The sequence below is a fragment of the Echeneis naucrates genome, chromosome 5 (assembly GCF_900963305.1).
Source record: "Echeneis naucrates chromosome 5, fEcheNa1.1, whole genome shotgun sequence".
NCBI classification, from domain to species: domain Eukaryota; kingdom Metazoa; phylum Chordata; class Actinopteri; order Carangiformes; family Echeneidae; genus Echeneis; species Echeneis naucrates.
Window position 1 is genome coordinate 21,681,049 of NC_042515.1, and position 23,017 is coordinate 21,704,065.

The 23,017-nt window shown below is 41.0% G+C and overlaps 1 protein-coding gene across 1 annotated transcript in view; it reads right to left on the reverse strand.

Annotated features, from left to right (window-relative positions):
• The window catches only part of cntn3b (contactin 3b), a 47,830-nt gene extending 26,291 nt beyond the window's left edge, over positions 1-21,539 (reverse strand). Inside the window, exons 1-4 of the mRNA XM_029501790.1 lie at positions 21,194-21,539; positions 13,954-14,090; positions 11,696-11,831; positions 1,255-1,430 (exon numbers count right to left, since the gene is read on the reverse strand). Coding sequence (XP_029357650.1) covers positions 1,255-1,430; positions 11,696-11,831; positions 13,954-14,008 — 367 coding nt within the window. The 5' untranslated portion in view covers positions 14,009-14,090; positions 21,194-21,539. The remainder of the gene's footprint in view (positions 1-1,254; positions 1,431-11,695; positions 11,832-13,953; positions 14,091-21,193) is intronic.
• Positions 21,540-23,017: the final 1,478 nt, after the last annotated feature.

Sequence of the window (23,017 nt, forward strand, 5' to 3'; positions counted from 1 at the left end):
AGCTTTATGGAGTGCTTATCTGGTAACCTTAGCCTTTGTGTCAGGCCTTCCTCATCAGTTGACACTTGCCAGTCCACCTTTCACATCATTGTGAGGGAACTCTTCTGTTCTGTGCGAAAATCCAAGTAAATCAACATTTTCCAAAACACTGAAAGAAGACATGGCCCGGGCAAAATCTTTCCACAGACTGGCGTTTCATGTGAACATTCACCAAAGCCCTTGACGCACATCCGCACATATTTATGCACTGTGTTGCTGGTACTTTGTTGACCAATTGGATAACAGTATAAATAAGCAGGTACAGAGGACGTGTTAGCTTACAGTGGGTGCAGCTGAATTCTGTTGGAAAGAAAATCTCCAAAGAATGCACAACATTTCTGTCTTAGGACAGTAGCCCCATTGCACCGACAAAAAGTGAGTATCAGCCTTGCTGATCTTCTAGACCTCACTCACTGCGCTTTAGGCCAGGCAATAAATGTCAAGCAGCTCTGCTCTTCATTCGGTCGCCAAAAGTGAGATTCATTACCAAGCTATAGGGATAATGGCAAACCATCTCCTGAAAGGAAGTGAGAGGCTCTCTATCCTTAGGACATGATCAATAGTCAGCCAGCCTGATCAAGAGGAGGAGGAGGAGAGGTGCCTCGACATTGCCTGTTTGGTAGGTAGCAGCCCACTCTATAGTATCACTTTCCAATCCGCCTTTTGTCTTTTGAGCAATAGGCTGGCAGAGCAGTAGACAGCCTGCCACTGTCTGATCTCCTTCCAGTTCTCCTGTAGATATTATACATTAAGAGGTGGCTGGTGATTACAAACATACAAACACTTCTTCAGCATTATTCGTGTTCATCTGCTTTAAAGTCTGGATCACAGGGGCTGGCACATCACTCAGCCAAATTGAGGTAATTCGGACTGAACATAGCTTCTGTCAGAGTTTGAACCACTAATGAGAATCAATGGAGTTGTGAGGCAGTCAGTGGCTGCCTCACCCACTGTGTTTGTTGAATCTGACATTTCATTCGATTACCATTTCCCCTCTTGAAAATCTATTCCCTGGAAATTTAAATGAGGAATTGGAATAATAAATAATAAAACATAAAAAAATAATAAAAAAATTAAAAAAAAGTCGGGGCCAGAGCATAGCCATCTATTACATGCATGTCAGGCTGAGACACAGCAGATACAAAGGAATGGCAGAATCACATAGCTGTGTCTGAGTCGCGCCCCAATCGTGTTAGCAATTGTAGGATCACTTACATGCAAATTGGAGGCTGGCTCTGCGGCTGAGGATAGAGCCCCATGTGCTGAAGGCTGTGCACTGGTACACGCCGGTGTCTTGGTCCTTGTCCAGGTTGCTAATGATCAGGCTGCCCCCAGACATGTGACGCCGGTAGTCATTCCCCAGATCAATGAGTGTTCCGTTTAGTGACCATCTGGAAAAACGCAAACACAATCAGTAGCTGAGTCCCCCTGGAGATAGACACTCGCAGTGCTTTTCAGAGATCAATCTGATGAGTCCACTAGCATCACACTGAGAAGATAAAGTATGAGTAATAAGAGTAGGGTTCAGTATTATTAACACAGAAATCTGAGTGCTCGGTGAGGGCCTCTGAAGCAACTTCGGAGGAAATAAAGCATTTCTTGACATCGTGAACAGCCACTACTCCTTTTTTCCATCAATCTTCCTTCACCGAATTATTTTGTTTTCGAAAAAAAGAAATTCCAAGACTTGGACACGTACAGTTGTGAATATTGATTTTCTTCTACTTGCAAAAGGATTTCTATTTCATCTCAGTCTTAATATGACAGCTGGCAACAACAACAACAAAGCAAACAAAAACGCATAATAAGAGACGTCATTAACATTTGGCGGAACTGTAAGCAGGGTATCTGAAAAAAACAAAACAAAACATGTTGACAGATTTCAATTAAACATGGTAGAAATATAGACCATGGACAAAGAAGCAAGTTTTTTTAAAACATTAATCAAAAATATTAAAACAAAGACAAGGAAAATAAAGAAAATTTGTGGTGCAAAAACATAATGTAATCTTTTCCCCAAGTAAAAATAGTAATACCACAGTTACAAATACAAAGAAAAGTATGAAGCACTAATATAAAAATGCGTGCAAAGCAAAAAAGTCGCAAAAGTCATTTTGCATTCAAGACAGAGGCTGTCAGTGTTACTTTATTTTTTTATCATACCACTGGATTATTATTATCAATGAACGAAACATATTCTAACTTTTATTTGGTGTCATCTTGGGTGTTTCACCATGGTGCTGTAACTGTAATTGTAAATTATCAAAGGAGAACAAAATCTTAATCTAGAAAGGAATTGTAATTACGTGTCTCTCAGATTGACTGAGATGTGGAACACAGTAACCTGTACATTGTCCCTATGAGCACATTAGCATCTCAGCACCACTGTGACGGTGCACACCAAGGGTGTTCAATTTAACTTTCCTCAGTTGTGGGTGCACACAACATCATGCATACAGAACGCACCCATGTGCAAGATCAATTAGATATATTTACTTAGAATTAGACATACATTTTTTATTTCCAAACCAGACACATGAAGTTTCATACATTTTTGTCTAAGAACAATTGCAACTGGTCCACAACTGGTTTTCCATAGAGTCCACTGGTCAATAAAAGACAGAGGTTTCATCACTTCATCAATTAACCAACATTCCAGTTTTACAATAAACAGTCTCAGAATGTCATAGCAACTGATCGGCTCCAACAAGTTCTTTTTCTGTCCTCTTTGGACCCCATTGTCTCCACATAGATGTTTTCAGTGTGCTTGTAGAGCTAATTCATTAACATAGCTACAATCAGTCGCTAAGTAGCAGAGTGAGCAGAAAAGCTCCACCAGATGTAATAGAACCACTTTGGCAAAATTTAATAATTCACAATTATTTACAGGTTATAGTCGTGGGGATGCATTCACCGCCATGCTCTGCACATTAGTGATCTCTGGTGTAGACTCTGGTTTCTATTTGTTCATCAATCACTGTAGGCCCTTGACTGGAAAAAATGAATCCCCATCACTGTAGCTCTACTGTATGTGCAATGCGATGGGAATTAAAATTCCAGAACAGATTGAAAATGTCTTAACATTTTGTGTTAATAACATTACAAATCCAAAGGATTGTGTAGCCTTGGCAGAGTAATGCTCACGCTGAGTGATTTCTAATTAGTTTATGTTTATGCATTTATGTTTCTGAATTATTGCTTTGACACTTTCATATTGCATTGTCTACAGACCATTTGCCTCAAGGAAAGGTCACAAGATAGTCTGCCATGCAAGCTGAGTTCAGGAAGTGACAGCTATTAATCACAGCTACCAACAGAGACAAAGCACTGAATAATGTTCCCACTGAACGATGAAAACACTTCATATCTCGCACTCTGAAATCTACAGTCTGTCAGTCAGTCTGCCGCAGACACATTCAAATGTAAAATGAGGTATATCTATGTGAGTAGGACTCTATCTGAGAATATTAACAGATTAACGCTCACTTTTTCAAAAAGAACCTGAAAAAGGAAAGCTTATTTACTGTAATGTCGCATGAAAGGCTACCTAAGCGACAAGACCATGAAACGACAATCCAAATGATAAGTGGGGGGGGGGGGGGGGATCAATATCATCTTTTCTCTCCCTCACAGGGAAACTAATAGGCAGCTGGAATGATGCAGTCCTGAAGCCAGTCAGGGCTCGCCCTGGTTTCCTGCCTGACAGATTACAAAAGACAAAGCTGTCTTTCATTTCATAGCCTGCATTATTCATCTAACAATCTGTGCTTGTGTCACTTAATCTGACTGATTGTGTCATTGCTGTGACAATAGTATTATTTTAATAAAGCTCATGACAAGCTCTGTCATGTTTGAAGGTGTATATGAAAGCACACATCATCTTTTTACATTGTTCCTCCATCTTCCTCTGTTTGTATCAAAGCAAAACCACTGCATGTACAAACGGGGAGGAGGTTAAATCAAAAGCCTGAAGAATCTGAGTTTAGAGCTGCCCTAGCTTGACTGAACTTAATGGCAGAGGAAGGTGGGCAGCCTGGGTAGATCACACACCCCTAGAGCAGACGGTTGGCTGAGTGTAATGATGTCTCTGCAGTGTCAACACAATAACTGCTGCCCTCCCAGTCTTACTGCAGGAAGACCTGAGACGGGCTCAGATATGGCAGAACACGGGGAAGCATTCATCAGAGAGCTCTTATTTTGATTTTTCTCCACGTGAATGGACAAAAGGTGGATGTGATTCAAAGATTCAGAGAGGTCAACAGGTCACTTTGAAAGGTGTAAACATTTTTTCCGAAGAAAATTTCGGACGGGAATTGCGGCTATGGCTAAGCAGCGGCGCACAAAGAAACAAACCTGCATGCACAATTTCTCCCAATGCAACGGTGACAGGTAAGAAAATAATGTGAATATTCTCATTTTGAGAACAAGAGGAAACCTCAGCACACAACACGCTCCACACAGCGTGTTCAATTTTGAAATTTGCCACTTTGAAATGGACAATTTCGCACCACTGGCACAAAAAAGAAAAAAGGAAAAACTTGTTCCATGACTTTATTCAGAAAAACAGGACAGACAGATCAGTTCCAGTCCCTTCTGCAACAGCTCTTCTCTGTGCCAAACACCACCACTCATTACATAGGGATTTCTACGTGCGAGAATATTATGCAGGTTACTAAATTGATCTTTTTTGGCTCAACAAAACAGAGGAATATCTTTTTTCCATGACCGTTCTGCAACCTTAGGTCTCAACATAACTGTAACACACCACGTCGGGCTGAGAGCTGATCACAGCGACTTCGACAGAGTCCAAGAGAATAGTCCTGCTTGCCGTGGTGTGCTGCGGGCACGGGCTGATCTGAGCATGCTCCGAATGAACTCCTCATGACCTTGAGGTTCACATCAATTTTGCATGAGGTCTCCTCATCAAATAGACTGGGGATTGTACTGCAGCACCGGCTCACCTGCCTTTCCTTGAGGCCAGACACCCACAGAGAAGGCAGTGACCACACAGACCACATAATGCTTGCACACATGCACACGCTTTCGCAGAGCCTTAGAGCAGATAATGGAAATTCAACTGCTGACCTGGGTACACTCGACAATTATGTTGAGTCGGTTATTGCTGCTGCTTTTTAACAAATTGCTGTTAATTTGGTTTGAAAGCCAAATGCAACACAATAAATATTCTTAAAATTACACTGTCTCGGTGTGAGGGCATTGTGTGTGTAACTGTGGGTCTGTGTGTGAGTGTGTGTCTGTATCAGCCTCAAAGACAGTACAAATGGAACCAGTCAAACACTGAGTTTGAAAAAAATAAAAATAAAAATAAATAAATAAATAAAATAAATATATAAATATATGTATATACACACATTTGCAATCAGATATAATTACGCAGACAATCAGTGATATGAAGTTTTTATCCCATTTTAAAAGTGGATGAAGTAAGTAAATCTATGCAATAGGGCGGATAAAAATGGAGTCTGTCTGTATTTGTCTTCTTGAGCTGGATTTCAGGCCACAGTCCTACCTGTGTCAAGTTTATCTCAGGGGTTTTGAAACAATTGCATAAACCCAAGGGTCACCAAATTTTCTCAAAGGACAAGTAACCCTTCAAAGGATAAAAATGAGAAACAGTCTCCACATCCAGAACCATTATCTGGCTCCGTGTTGCAACTATATTTATAATAAAAAGAATAACGCCTTATAATCACACCCTCCCAGGTCTATTTATGTCCCCGTTACCTTCCACCAACCTATGAACAAAGGTAGAGTCATACATCTGCCTGAAGTCACATTACATGATAGCAGGAACCAGCAACAGTACTTTTTTATTCCCCCTTTCCAATCACTGCTGTGCCCTTGATCCTGTGTTACAGCAGATTCATAGTAAACACGGTGACAGGTGTATTCATAAAGCACGGCTCTGAGCCCTGGAGTGTGCTCTGGTACTACGCTGGACTATTCGTCACCCTGAAAACTGTCAGGGCTCCCGCTCATGTTATTCGCCACTGCCACTGAGTGGGCGAGGTGAAGGTGGAACGGTGCATCGCAGCGTTGAAAGCAGAATCCGACAGAGCGGATAACTAGCATCGGAAACTTGCAAAAGGTGTAATGAACAGAAACAGAAATGAGAAGAAATTTTGATTTCATCCCATCTGTCATATTGAAATCAACTCGATATTTTTAAACTTGTTAAACAGACAATTATGAACTATTCTATCCTCATATGACTGTTGAAAAGCACTAACCTCACCATGTTTCCAGTCTCTATCAGCCATGTAGGTTTCCTGCACTTCCCAGAACTCAAGATTGCATTGTACTCTCGTCAACTAGGTGTTCTTCTCTGATAGATTTTTCCATGTGTTTCCATTTTTGAGCATCAGCACACACTGCTGAGTCTGTGAAGCCTGATAAAGCACTCACTCTTTGACTGACAGTAACACCGATGCAGCTACCGGTCATGATATATCCTAAACTGTCCCATGTTATCTCACTGCTCAATATCATGGACATTAATTTAACTGCACTGGACACCGTTATTGCAAATCTCCCCTGCATCAATACTCATCCTCTACAGATGAACTGCTTTGCCACTAATGGCCTCCACAATCTCCTCGACACCCTGGCTCCCTTAAACACTCGGACGGCCTCCTTCACCCAATCTGCACCCTGGTTTACATCTGAACTTCGCCAGCTGAAAGGTAAAGCTCGCCAACTGGAATGTCTTTACGTAAAAACTGGATTCATTATTCATAAGGACATGTATAAGAATCTCATTCTCTTTTATAAGAACTCTATCCCCTGCTAAATCCAGTTACTATGCTGACTTAATTAGGTTTGGTAATGGTACTTCACAAACACTGCTGTCTCTGGTTAACAAAACACTTTGTCCACCCAACTCCCCCTGATTACTGCAACTCTATTACATCATTCTTCGATACAAACATTGACAGTAGTCATCATCTACCGTCTCCCTCTTGGTCGTATTTTCCGTAAACACAACATCCAATTTCACTGCTATGACTCTCAGCTCTGCCTGTCCACCAAACCCACATCCTCCCTCCTGCCTCCCTCTCCTAGTGCCTTCAGGAAATCAGATCATGGTTCTCCAACAACTTCTTTAAACTGAACGGTCATAAAACAGAGGTTCTTCTCATTGGCACCACATCTACCCTTTCCAAGATAAACAACTTCACTATATTCATTGACATCTCCCCAGTTTCCCCCTTCCCCCATGCTAAGAGTCTGGGTTTCATTCTGGACAGCACTCTGTCATTCCAGTTCCATATCAGTAATGGCACTTGTTCTTCATACTTCCATCTATAAAACATCTCTTGCCTTCATCCGTCTCTCTCCCCCAACCGGACTGCCTTTATTGTCTACAACCTAGACGCATCCCATCTAGATTACCGTAACTCCCTTCTCTTTGGTTTACCAAAAAAGTTGATCCATAAAGTTCAAATGCAGCCCTCAGAACCCCCTTTACCAGTCACATTACCCCTTACCTGCAACAGCTCCCCTGGCTTCCAATCAAATACCGCATTGTTTAGGAGAATCTACCTCTCACCTTCAAGGCCATCAACAACCTCCTCAGCACCTTACTGAGCTCCTTCATTCCAAAATACCTACTCGACTCACCCTCCAACCTGCTCGCTTAGACACCATGTGGTCAAGAGCCTTAAGCCGCTCGGCCCCCCACCTCTGGAACTCTCGGCCTTAGGACATATAACACTCCACCTGTCTCAGCACCTGCAAATCCCACCTCCCTTTAATCAGTTTATGTGTGTATACGGGACTGGAATGACTTCTCTTTCTACCTTTCACCATTTTACTTCTCTGTTTGTTTATTTTATTGCTTTTTGTATTTACATTTGCCAGTTGATTGTATTTTATCTATTGGAAGGTGTCCTTGGGTGTCCAGAAAGGTGCCTAAAAATAAAATGCATTATTATCAGTATTATTATTATTATTATTATTGAGGATAAGGCTGGTGATACTACATACTTTCGATTTTTTGAACTGTCAATCAATTCCCTTAAAACACAAACACCAACAGGGACTAACAAGCATTTTCTGTGCAGCCGGAGTGTGACACATAGCATCTAATTTCTCTGAGTGATTCAGCTCCATTGTTTTCCAAAAACACACCAGTGAGCCATACTGTTTCACCAGGTGACATCTTCTTTTGTTTCCATGAATCTGGTTGCTGTCATTTATTTTGAGTCAATCCCGCATCAACAACCCCGCTGCTGTAAATATCCACCAGCTCACCATCAAATGCTCAATTCCGACTCGTTTTAATAAGATTTAATAAAAATTGCAGCCCTTAGCTTTTCTTTTCATATGAATTTATGTATTTGGGAATACATTTTATATCTTCAAACCAAGGGCTTGGTCAAGAGACAACAACAAAATAGTGAGTTGTTTTTAGGCACATTTGCTGACATTAACAATAAAAAAAAAGAATGACAACACAATGTTTAAACTTGTTTTTTGAACAACCACAATGGCATGTGGCTGGTATTATTTAGACCTTGTTCGTGTGTGTGCGTTTGAGTGTCATGATAACAAGTCTCTCCTTGTGACGCCGAACGCAGCAGGAACTTTATGTCTCTCTGCAGTTTTTTGTTGCAACTGAGCAAAACTCAAAATGAGGACCAACTTTAAGATAAATGTGGTCTGATTCATCACAACAGTGACGTCGTTACTAAATGATCTCTACTTGTATTTGCTATTAATATATATATAAAATGATGTGATGAAAATGTACAATACAGTGGAAATCCTTACGTACTGGGCAGACATATAGAAAGGCATTACATGACATTGTATTGCATTCTCTATTACAACACATTGCATATTTCATTGCAGCTGTGCTGTGTTTGACCAGAGAAAATAATGGACCCAGGTACCATGCAAAATTTTCCAATTATTTAAAAAAATAAATAAATAAATGTTGTTGCAACACAGTGATGCCCCACCACCTATGTTGGGGTAACTGGTGTCCTTAGATATAAGCCTGAAAAGCTGTTTGTTTATATGTTGGCTATATAATAGACTGGCGTCCAGGTTGTACATCGACCTCTTCCAATGTCAGCTGGGATTGGCTCCAGCACCTCTGTGACCCTAAAAGTACTGGCAGTATAGCTAATGAAAAAAAAAAAAAAAGATGATTTGAACAATCACATGCTTAGTGTTAAAAACCCATTTGTGCCCCCAACCCCCTCAAGCAGGGTTAACATAATCTTTTCTGCCAAATTCAATATTGGGTGGCCCAATTTTCTGTACAGATATTAAAGTAAATGAATGAATTTTTCTTAATAGTTGCAGTAACTGAGGAAATTAAGTGCGCAGCTCTGAATGTAATACCCCCTCGCTTGGCACATCTAATTATACAAATACTGTTCATTTGCAGGGTGTAGGCACATGCACCGTTTGAAGGCTTGGTGAAAGTCAGCATGATCACTTCCTGGAATCCTTTTTTTCAGTCTGCTCAGGGCTTTTTTAGGTCCTAATTTCAGTTTTAGGAAAATACATCGTCAGGAATTTGTACCTTCTATTTTATCACCAGGACAAAGACGTCCTCTCCTTGCCCAAAGGGAAACAAGTCAAGGACGATCAGTGTCAGAAAACTTATGCAACCCAAATAAAATAAAAAAATAACAATAATAATCTTTCCTCCAATAAAAATTAGGGCCAAAATGTACTGCCTTTAAAAGCATTACCAAAAATGTCAATCCACAGTGGTGAAAGATGGCTCAAACAAACACCATTTCTTCCTTTTAAATCTGGTTTCACATTTTCGGCCACATTTGAGGCCACTGACTCCCAAACAGTGAAACTACTGACCTAGATGGATATCACCAGCATGAGATATGTGTTCTGTTTTGACACTAAGTGCTCCAAAAGCCAAGGTACGAACAATTCAGCACTGAGGACAAAAAAAAAAAAAAAAAAAACAGAAAGCAGCTGCACAAGGTTCACTTTCAGAAATATGTGCCTCTTTGACATCAGAGTGAACGAAGGAAAGAGGTTGGTAGTGTTTTTTCGTAAAAATGTTCTAAAACATAAATTTAGGAGATAATAAACAGACATTGCAATACTTTGAATTTGAAATTAATTACAGAACTTCTACATGGTTCATTATTTTTTATTGCTCTATTAAGTTTATCTCAGTGAATGTATTATCAAGCTATTCATTATTTACTCATCCAGCAGACATGGATCAACATTAACTTTTAACTGAAGCCATGATTGCAACAACCTGACAAAGTTTTTGCTTTGTTTTGGTCTACAGCCAGCCCCAGATAAATATATCTGGCATGCGAGTTGCTAAATGTCTCACTATGTTATTTAGCTAGAAAATCAATTTCTACCATTTTTTTCCTGCTGCAGGAGGGGCAGTGGAAAGCAGTGAAACTATAAACCAAAACAGTGAAGTTGTTTTGCTGTAACACTGTAACAGCAAGCTGGAAGTCTTGAAAACCCACTGCAAAGCTAATAGGAGCTGCAGAGCTGCTCACAATTGCCTGTGGGTTGCGGGTTTGCGGGTTGTGAGCAAAGTCATTTGATGCGTTGTTTACATATTGATTGGTGCCTTAAATGTGAGGATAACACAGTAAAATTGATAATCCCTGCATAACTACTGGAATAGCATCTGACCATGAAAAAAACAAAACAAAACACACACACAATAAACAAAAAAAAACAAAAAAAAAAAACAAGGTTCAGTTCTTATTGACAAAACACATAATTACTTATATTATCCACAAAGAAGCCTAGAAAGACAAAACCTCTTCAACATCACACCCATCAAGCATAACAATGCTCTAAGTTTCGCGTGAAATAATACGAGCGATGGTTTCGGCCTCGCCTTGTGTTGGCTCAGGTTGCACAACAAGTATAATGATACCCCCCCTGCTGTGCCTGGGCCATGTTTTCACTGCAGACACATTATAGGAAATGTAAGCATTTAGTGGAATGTCACTCACAAGGTTATTGCTTCTCTCCCCTGCTTGCTGTGTATCTGCATGGTGCTGACCAAGCTCCGAAACACAATCTACCATAAAAAACACAGCCAGCTGCCATTTCCAGGCTGGCTCCCTGCGCCGCCAGGGAATTGCCAGGGAGATATCAAAGGATCTGCTGTGCAAATGAGATGTTGGAATCTCCTGTACTCTCCTAATGATTTCTTAAGCCATGTACCATATTATAAATCACCATCTTTACTCGTACAGTGGCTCAAATCTTATCATTAATAAAGTTAACCTCGCTCATATCTGAGGTGTTGGCACATTTATCAACCACAAAGGCGCCTTCTGGACTCTAATGCCACATCATAGCTCAGGCTGAGAATAGATAGGCTTTTTTCAATTAGACATGGATGGTCAATTAAGCAGTTGGTCTTTGAAGAATGTCTTTTTGTTGAATGGCGCGTAATCTCTCTCGAGCATTGATGTCCAGAAAAACGCTGTTCTTTAACAAATCAATAGCAATGAACGCTATCAGTACTGTCTTTGATTTCCATGGAAGCAGCACAGAAGATTCACAAGCAATTAGGCAGCAATGGAATTCACCATGTGATGCTGATGTGGAGGTAGACGGCTGAGCTTCTTATGCTTGCACGGGGATGTAACACTGTGCAGTAATTTACCTGTACTGTGGGGGAGGGCTCCCTTCTGCTGCGCACGTGATGGTAGCTTGCTGGTCTGGGGAGTTGATTGGCAAAATGAGGTCACTTGGCTCCGTCCTCCATCTTGGCCCTTGAAATATGACATCCTCTGTACAGGCTGAGGGAAAGGGGAAAAAGTCTGCGGTAGTACAAGCCAGAAAAATTGCCTCTTTGGAAAGAATAGGACAGTTGCTGGGACCACAAATATTTAATTTAGCTGAAATACAGCAGCTTTCTGACACTTATTGTATATTACTTTTTGAATGCACACTATATTGTCTCCCGTTCCCTGAGCAGTGTTGCTTTCTCCAAAAGAAAATCAAAGCAATGCATTGGGACAAGCCTCATGATTTGTTATACATTATTTGCTCAGCTTTCTAGGAGGAAGGAAAATTCTATTCGCAATGTAAGGCAGTTAATTGCTAATATATTTTTACATTTTTGGCATCTCTTACGTGTCTTTCTGGTGAGCTTAACACTTAAAATAGTTGAGAAAACCTGCTGATGATGGCAGTTGTCTGTATTTTCACTGTTTTTGCATGCAGGTTGTTTTTCCACAGAGCCAGGCTTCTCTCTGTCACTGTATCATCCTGATAAATCTTTATATTGTCCATATGATTAATTTCCCTCTTCCACAAATCCAATGTGGAAATAAAAAAAAAAAAAAAAATGCTTTAATGCTAAAATAAGTCAGATAGCACTTTTATTATGTAGGAATTCAATGAGGTGAGCTGAGACACTTTGATGCACTTGGGCAGAGCTCACATGTTCTGGATGAATGGTGTTCAGTATTAATAACTTTCCAGGAACAATATCATAACATTAATTGCAAAGGACAAAGTTGAGCACTCAAGCTGAGTTTTCGCATATTGTCGTCAGTAATTAATGATTCCTGCAAAGTGACATGTTTGATAAATAAAGCAGGGTGATCTATTTTCGCATCATCCATGTCACTCTATGAGTGCATTGGTTAATTGAGGCCATAAGGAGCAGCAGCTTAAAAGGAAAGGATGTGGAGCACAATCTGGTACTAAATGAAAGCGGAGTCAACAGACGGTCAGAGTAGGTATAATTAATATCCTACTGCTAACAGATTGCAGCATGTGGCTAGCAGTTCTACATGTGGCTTTAACTGCTAATACTAAGTCAGGGAATCAACACATATTTCACTGTGTTGAAGGGTTGACAGCTGAGAGGACAATGGAAAGGACAATGGATCCAATCTTAGTGTATGCTCGGGGAGAGATTTCAGCTTATCAGCTTAAAGCTCAACTACATCTTAAAAATAATAAAGCATAGATATTTTAAAAACTAATTGAAAAACTTCGATTGAATCGAATTTGTTCTTTTTCTCTCTTAAAGAGCCTCTCCCTTATGTTAATTTGAATCAAATTTCAATGCCAGCCAACGCCTAAGGTGTCAGAATAGAGAGAGGAAGCATGGCACGCATGTCATGATGATTTTTAGCAGGTGTAGTGATGTTGGAGGGCTTCCAATTGCACAATCAGCACACTGCATAAGAACAAGCAGCTATAGGCTGAAACCAGTGCCCCGTTAAAAACACTTGTCTGCCGCGAAGGTGAGATAGCTTGGATCTCGTTCCCATGAGAACTGGACGTGAATTACCCATGAGCCCATTTGAATAACATTCATTGGGATTTACAATGTCATTTGAACAAGGGCTGACATTCTGTTGGAGTGTCTGCTGCTTCTCTTGCTGGAATCCCAGGTGGCTCCACAAGGGCAGAGTGAGGCACGGTAGCAAGTAGATTGTGCTAAAATGTGGGGCTGCAGTCATTGCATGGATCCTGATAATGATCTGGACAGGCCATAAACAGGAATAGGATTGGACCCCCAGTTGTCCCTGACAGTCGGTAAATATGCTGCAGGACACAGCTCCAGGGAACGATGAAGGACATCACACTTGAACCCTATACAGGCGATGACTGCTACTTAATCAGTGAGTGAGTTCAGTGGAGATTTTCTGAGGTTATTTACACCTGCTCTGAGTCCCTCTGAATAAAAACTCAATATTGAATAGGAACTTGAAGAGAAGAACAGGCTATTTCCAACCTCAGACCTTTGAGACACATATTTTGCTTCAGACTGGGGTTATTCCGTTATTAATATCCAAGAATATGTACTTGATAACATGAATTTTTCAAGACAGAAGTTGTCTACATAAAACATGACAACAAGAGTAATGAAACTCAAACATATTATGTGTTAAAATATCTTACCTGCAAGGCATCCAGTGATTGATAGCAGAACAATTTGTTTCCATGGTAACATCATCTTTAGTTGCCAAGGGCTAATAAGACTCTCATCCAATTGCTTGTGAATGGAATGCTTCTCCCTTGAATGCGAGAATTTTAATCTGAAGGGAAAGTAATTATGGATGTGATTAAAATGTGACATTTTGATCCAAATACGACAAGCATTCAACAGAAAAAAAAAAAATGATTATAGCACTGCTAAGTTACATAATTGGCTCTTAGTATTTTTGGAGTTATAGCAAGTGCAGAAAAAGTGAATGTTGAGGAAGTGAAAGGCGTCCCGGGATTGTGGTGGATGTGGTGATAGACAAAACAACGTGAGGAAGTAACCCGGCAGTATGAGGTGGCACAGAAGAAGTAGAAACAGCTGCTAAATGGGCGTGTTTTCTTTTACTGCACATGTTGCTCATTCTGCCTAACAAGCACAATTCTGCAGCTTTAAGTGAGGATGGAAATGATTGACCTCAAAAGATACTTTTCTCTGTCTATTTGACTATTAATAGGGGCTGGCAGACTGTGTATCAGCCCTCGGCCTAATGCCACTTCATACTTTAACAAAGGGTTTGGTGGATGACTGAACGTAAACAAACTGACTGTTTTTATTTTCATCGGCATTCATCAGATTCCCTTAGATCAACAGGAAATACAGCAGGGCCAGACAAACACAATAACAGTGGTACGTCTCGCTGTCAGCTATTAGCGTTGGCTGACAATGACATGCACGGTAACAACACATAAATTATATTTCTATCACAGTAGTCAGCCACTTAAAGGGCTCAATTTATTTGCTTTGGGAAGCACAGCACAACTGTGAAAACAGCTGTATGTTTCTTGTGGCTCAGGAAAGCTTTGTCAAACCTGAGACAATTGTTCAGTGTCACTTACTATCATGGCATTTTAAAACGTACTTATCACATCACAGCTTCTCAGTGATACTGCTACTTTGACATCTTTGGGTCAAACTGAAGTAAGAGACGGACAGCTAATGTTGTTTTTGACACTGGTCCACAGCACATTAGCGGGGTGAAGGGACTGAGGGCAGACTGAGCCCCAGCCAAAAGACGAGAGGGGCATAAACAGCTCCCGAGCTGCCTCTTTATATTTTGAGTAGTCTTACATAATAAGCGAGTTTCAGTGAAATGTTCGGGAAATTTGGTACACAGAGTATAGAGGGCAGAGTTGTTTCTTAAAAATGCCATTATAAAAGAAAAAAGAAAAAATCTATGTGGTTTGTTCGAATTCTACACAGCATGGGCACAAAAGGCTGCGCTGTGTGCTGCAGCTTCACTCTGACCCACAGCAAATCAGTAACTGCTGCTCTTTGGTGACATGATATAGAGAAAACTAGTGAGCTGTCCTGAATCATCACTCTAAACTTTCCTGAGAGGCAGCATTTTGGATCAGACACCTGAACAGGGAAAATGCTGAGGACGTTAGATTATGATGGAAAATGCAGTTGTTTGATACAGTGGTCATTGTGGGTGGTCAATGATAAGGGACGTACATACCGATAGAAGAAAAATATCACTGAGCTATGCTGGTTGAGTTCCCATTCATTCAAATGAAATGTGTTAAAAAAAAATGCCAGCGCACATAAAACTCGGGCCTTTTATTAAATGTGTTCAATGTAACAAGAGGAGGGATGTTGACAGAGCTCGAGTCCTTTAGCATAATTAAGTAATTAGAAACTTGCTTTTGCCTGATGAAAATGTACAAATTTAAGAAAGAATCAAGTAAAACGAGTAATTATATTCAGTGGAAATTTCAAACTTTACAGCACTGTTTAACTGCAAATGTGGAGTCAGACAGCATTGTGGGAAGTGGTGGATTTAGTTCTATAATGCGAACCACTCAAGGAATTAAGTCTGGAAATGTCAGCTTTTGCTGTATCCATTTGGATTGTTCTTTTGTCTTAAACTTGTTTCTTGTGGGCCCCCTTTCAACACATTCTCTGGTTTATCATAGACTGTTGTTGTCAAATGAGAAGGGAAGCTTTATGGTAAAGTATGAGATGTACATTTAAATCACTGGAAGAGACAACAACAGGCTTTTTTTTTTTAACCACAAAATCAGTACATCCTATCCATACTGTACCACTTGGTCCATCCTTTGCCTGTTATAATCACAAGCAGTGATATCCTTTATCAGATATCCCTTCCCGCTGGTGATCAATGACCTAAATGGACATTAAAACTTTTCTCATGTGGAAATGGTACCGAGAGCTTTAAGTCTGTAATTGTAGTATCCATGGCACGAGGGGGGGGGGGGGGGGGCTTTGCTCAAGCTCTGACCTAAATCACAGTAAGTGGAAACTGATACGCCTCTCAGGATTAAGAATTCAACTCAGCCTCTCATCCTTACAACACAACCCTGTTGTGCGGATTAACCCAGGGCTATCTTTGGAATTCTTGAAACAGACCTGACTCATAGCCGCTCACTTCTTTCACCAACTTCTAATTGTCGAAATGTGCTGGTGGTTTCATGTGTGTTTCATGGCCGCACAATCTTATGGAGGAGTATATGAAGCATGGTGAAAGCTACAGGGGGGGAATCATCCCATTTGCCCGATCATAACTTAATGGTCAGTGTCGGCTTAGTTTAATGGCCCTGTTTCCAGTAATTGTTCCTCTGGTGTAATTGCAGCAACAGTGAGGTACAGGCTGGATTTCCTTTTGTCTTTCAAAATTTTGGGGGCGCTTTGCCACTCTAAAAAAACATCCCAATAGATTACATGGTATGAGATTCTACTGGAGCAAAAAAAAAAAAATAATAATAATAAACTGCTGCATTTTTCTCTTTCAGAGCAGTATTAAACACCATCTGCTTTCTGGAGGATCCAGCATCGTCACCCTAACCCCTCAGTCCAAAAAACCCCTGCAAAAAATAAAAATCTCCTTTAAAAAGACTTTCTTTGTAAGTTGGTTGTGTTTCAACTCTGAAGCCTGTCAAACCTGCGGTGATGTTTTCATTTTTGAACGTTTTCTTTGTATTTACTTGGAGTTAATGGTTCATTAAAATGCGCAGTATATGACAGTCCTTCCAGCCTTTGTGCTAGGCGGGTGTGTCACACTGACTTGAAGGATTTCATTTTCAGCGGACAGCTTTTCTGTGGCAGCGTGTGGAGAGTTAAAATGTCTCACGGTGCCATTTCAGAGCGTTTTATACAGTTAGGGAATACACTGAGCACTTGTCTTCTTTTACTGAAGTGCCTCTGCTACCATTCAAGTTATAGTTTGCATGAATGTCTCTCCAGATCCAAGTAGTATATTTATGGAAGAACTAGAAGGTAAGAAAATACTTTCATTGCATTCTTATTTGTGAGTTTCGACAAAAAGCATTTTTTGTCAGTCACAGAAACACTGACCCACTAACCTAAGGTTTGGGCAAAGTATCAAAACTGACTTTTTGGACCTCTGATCGATTTAATCTAGGTCATCTCCACAACCCACCAAGATGTCACATACTGGTTAATGAAATTTCTTGCCACAAATAGGTGCCTTCAGTTTGTTATTTGGCTGTCACTATGTTGTTGAAAGAAAAAAAAAAACTATTTTGGAGGAGAAGGTGTAGCTGAGAAGTAGTTAGGGCTGGCTCAGCTTTCTCTATGGCTGGCAGGTCAATTAGTAAAATGTTAACTGAGGTAATAACAAATCAAGTGAGAATTAGGGCCCTTTTCACATAGACGTCAACACAATCTGACTTATTTTTACAACCAGTGGTGGTTTTGTTCCTCTGCTCCATCCAACTTAGTCTGTGTTCACTCAAAACAAAGCTGGTAATATGGATGACACAGACAGAGACATTACGCCTCAAGCAGAAGCTCATAAGTAAAATGGATGGTATGTAAGCTTTTGGCACATTTTGGCTTCAGTACAGATGACAGTGCAAAATGATAAATCGCAGTAAGACAAACATTTACGTCCCAAAGTTGATTTATGCACAGAACCATCTCTATCTAAATTAAATAATTCCAAGCAACTGTTAGGAATATTCAATAAAAAGTCATAAATAGTTCCCCTGTGTGTGTTTCCTGAGGTGATATCCATCACAAAGGTACGCACTTCATTAAAAAATATCTAAGCATTGAGGAAACCTGATAGCTGATTAGAGTGCATACCACATGGGCTCTAACGCCCTGAGCAGTGAGTCCCCGGTTTGACTCCCAGCTGGAGGGATAATTTGCTGCAAGTCATTCCCCTCCTCTACCTTTATTTCCGTCTGACTCTGTTATCACATTATCCGATAAAGTCAGAGAATGCCCCCCTCCCCCCCCCCAAAAAAAGAAAAGATTTCTAAGGATTACCACTACTGCATAGATTACTGACCTTGTCAATAGGAGTGAGGAGGACAATTAAGGTGTATAAAAGAGGTATTTATTCATGAATGAAAACTGTGGTACTTTGCCCACCAAATTGGAATCAGTTCTGTCAAGTCCGTGTCAAGACCAAGACAAAGCTTCAAAAGGATTTACTGAACTATCATGTTCACGAGAATGGGAAGGACAACCTGCAGACATAATGCCTTCATTCATAGCTGTTACGGCACTTAGAGCATAACAACAGACTGAATTAACTGTATCATTCAAAAAGGCACTAGATGGATAACTTAGACAGGTGAATATCAGCTGTAGGTTTAGCAAAAAAAGAAAATAATGAATAATAAAGGAGAGAAGTTGTATGATAAAGGTGAGAATGCCAAAGATCGTTAGTCAATCCACATGTGGTATATAACCAGCACAGAGCTGAGAGAGCCACATGTTGTGGATCATGGAGGAAAAAAAAAGGAGCAACAACAACAAGAAAAACAACCACATTGTGTCAAAATTAAACACCCGTGGCACATTGTGTTTGACTTCACTACAGACTGCGATGCATTCATTTCCATTTAGTTAACGTCTTTATGACTATCTGATGCCATCTCCATTAAATCATTCAGCAGGAGAACCTGGGAGACCAGAATCCGCCACCGGGGACGGACTCAATCTGAATGCACAGCTGCTCTGTGCTTTTGCCAATGAATGAAGAATTCGCAATCAACTGTGTGCTGATACCTCCTAATTTACTCTGACTGACTGAAGTCCTGCACAAGTCTATTTCACTTGAGCCATGGAGGGTAACAAATAAATAAGTAAATAACTGAGGTGATTAACAAATAAATGTAGGGCTTTATTGTTAGTTTTTTCACGACTTAGGTTACAGCGAAATACTTGTGAAATGAAAAGGAGAATAAGCAAACGAGGATTAATTGGTCAGCGCTGGCAAAAAAACACCACAACAGGCCCATCGAAGATGAGTGAGTATTGCTTCCCACAGCAAATAATGCAGAGATAAAAAAAAAAAAAGAAAAAGTAAAAGGTATTTCATGTCATTGAACTCTCCAAAACTAATAACAGCTGTTGTATTAACATGCATCAAATAAATTGTTGAAATAATGTTCTCTCTTGGGAGTTCAGCCCTGCAGAGCAGCAAAGACTAAATAAAATAAAGTAGACGCTTCCTATGTGTGGATGTCGGCTCACACTATGGATGTATGACTAAGACGTTTGATTTGAAATGTGGCAGAGGTCAGGCTTGAATGCTTGAGGACAACTTCTGCTGATGAATACGATGGTAAGCAATGTGTTAGATGTCAGTCAAAAGTAAAGTTCAGCCACTTACGCTTTTGCACAAAATAGACAAACACGTAAAAAAAAAAAAAGTGCATAGTACATCTTTGTTTACCAGACTAGAACTAAACACCTGTGCAGGACACTCTGCAGACATTATACAGCTGTGCATTTTCATGCGAAAAATCGTTGAATCCCTGGAAGGCAGCAGCAGGACGCCCCCAGTGACTCCCCCTGCAATGTTAAACGCGGCTGCATCCCTCAGCTGCTGCCAAATGCAGGGGCAGGAGAGTAAGTGCACTTAAAAGAGAGGGGAGCAGCGATCCATTTCTCAACCCCATCATCAGCCAGGCACATCCCCAGACCCTCATCCTAGATACAACCGCAAACACATGACTGGAGGTCAAGGATGAGGAGCAGGAGACACTCAGGAAGGCTCTTTACATACCGGCCCCCTCTCACCCCACCCCACACACTCATGACATTCCGTCCATTTCAGATCTCTTTTCTGGAAGAGAAACTGACAGCACAATGTAAATGCCTCTGTGGTTCAGAGAGAGAGAGAAGTGTGTGTGTGTGTGTGTGTGCGTGTGGGGGGGGGGGGTTCAAAGCAAATGGTGCTACAGTACAAACTCACCCCTGCACTGCCATGGTGAATATCCCTGTATTATGGAATAATTGACTGCTTGGCTTCAAAGATGTGTTTCACCTCTCATTTGGTTACTGCCTGCTAATTTCAAAATGTGTGCAAAGGATTTATACATAAACATGAATGGGGGGGAATAGTGGGATACTTTGTGGATGAAGCAGGCAGAACATTTTCTTCTCACTGCTGAGTCTTTTGTAGTCTGGGTGGACAAAAAAAAAGATATATATAGATATAGATATAGATATATCTATATCTATATATATATAGATATAGATATATATATAAATAAATGCAAAACCACTCGCCAAATATTTGCTGTGCCAAAAAAAATGAGTAAGGCTCAGCTCTTTGGGCAATTTCTTTAATAATACTGCCTGTTCAGCTGCAACTATCATAATGCCGGGAGAATTGCTTGTTTTAGGAAAAAAAAAAATGCCCCACAAATATCAGAATGTTTGATGCCAGAGGACATTCAGATACAATTAAATGGGCATTTCGAAAATCCTTTTCCCTCTGCAAAGCCTCAAATAATTGCCTTTAACAAGTTAGACAGAGAGCTTTTCTCCAGGCAGGCGGTCCTGATGCCGTGGCTGTGTGTTACTGAGCACAGCAGCACCATATGGACTTTGTCCTAGATGGAGGAAATGAGCCCCAACCGTAGAAATCTCTCAAGGACCAGCGAAACCATTTGAGGCTCATCTAGAAGCACAACCATCAGCATCAAGCATGTGCGCCCATCAGCCCTGACACACTGAAACAAGATGAAGACATCTATGAAACACATGGTAAAATCATGGGAAAATTGCATTTTTTGTTTCTCTTTGTGACAGTTTGCCTGCAAAGCGAAGGCAGCAAACTTGGCACAACACAGTTGTACCTCGTATATCCAAATGGAATGGGCTATAAAATAAGGCGCATGCAAGTGTGATGACTCCTCGGCGGGTACTCACTTGGTCTAGGACGCAATTTTTTTCCTCTTCATTAAACTGCTTTGATTGTAATCCCACTGTCCGTCAGGCGCCGTTTGTCTCGGGATCTAGTCGGAGGACAACATTATCTACTGCCAACTCTTGGTCTTTTTCAGACGCTGCTCTCTGCTCCAGCTCCGCTTTTTTTTTTTTTTTTTTTTTGCGCTCTACACTTAATTCTGCTCCGCTCCTTTAGAGTCTCTCGGTCTTTGAGGACGGCACTAACCAGCTTGCCGCCTGCGCGTCGGTAAATTCCACAATCAGTGCGTGAATTCACTGTCGGAGGGGTGATGGTGGTGGTGGTGATGATGATGGTGGTGGTGGTGGTGGTGGTCGGTGATGATGCTGCTGCTTCACGGCGGGACGCTTTTCGACCTCCTCAGATTACACTCCGCAAGATGCTGCCAAGGAGCAGAGAGGACGGCGGTGCCTCTGAGCGGACACTCACATCGTGCGCATCCCCGGGCTCTGCTCTCTTTGTGCGCAGGAAGAAGCGCCCACTGGTGACGCGTGAAAACACCCATCACAGCACAGTCATGCGCCACCAGCCCGTAGAGCACCTGCCGTTCGTCAGCCTAACTGAGTGCACATCTGATCCCGCAAGGATACCTGTCGTTAGGATGAGCAGAGATCAAGCTGAAGTATATCTTGGAGGACCAATCGCCATTTGTTTTTTTTTTTTTGTTTGTTTGTTTGTTTGTTTTTTTTTTCTTAAAAAGGAAAGAAGAGAGAGAGAGAGAGAGAGAGAGAGAGAGAGAGAGGCAGAAGCACTTTATAGAAAGAAATGAACTAAATTCCATCATGTCTCAGAACGAAACAGCTTCATATCTGATCTCACTAAATGTCGTGTTGGTGGTGACTGTGTGGGGAAAAAGCAGGAGGTCATCGACACAAGCAGAGGAGAGGATTTTTTAGCTTATTTTCAAAAGTGAAACTGACCCATCAGATTTATTTTATATTGAACCCAATAACACAAGAATCGTCATCATTAGGCGTGGAATGAGCCCATATGCAGCATTTTTATTTATTTATTTGTTAATGCAGAGCCTTCCTAGAGAGTGAGAGGATTTCATCCAAGTACAGCACAAACTAGATGTGCGGTGCGGGACCACACAGGCAGGTGCTTTAGAGCTTTTTGGTCTATTAATACGAAGTCAGCTAATTTAAATTTCATTGTTTTCGTGATGCAACCGCCCGAAATCATACAGTGTGTTTGGTTTTCTCCCCACAGCTCTTTTCAAAGTCTCAGCTCTGCAAGGGGGATGTGATCACATGCATATTACAAACACGGAGGCGAATAAAATGGGATGCTTCTTAATATAACACTTGAGGCACTCCATCCTCTCATTGGCAGAGCACATGGATATATTGTCCAGGATATTGTCCACTGATCATAAAGCTTTTATTGAGTCCCCTTTGTTCAAATTGTTGGATTTTCATATTAATTGAGGATTATATTGCTATTGTGTCAGTTGTATTGGAATACCTAACTACTGAGTTTCTTTCAAAACTTTGCATTTGGTTCACTCACCAACAGGGGGTGGGGCAAAGTAACCCCCCCACCACCCAAAAAAAAAAAAAAAAAGCTGGACTTAGCTTCTGTAATGCCAGCCAGGTTTCCAAAGACTGGCTTTGAAGTTCAGAGCAGGCTGCTCTGCGGTCACCCTCACGGCGGCGTCTCCCTCCTTGACTTCCAGCTACTTCAAAAATAGGCAAAGAGATGGGGCATACAGGGCAGACACACCCTATGTAAGAAGCCTGAGCTCAGTCACCTGTCACACAAAGCGCCACGTATAATTATGGAGA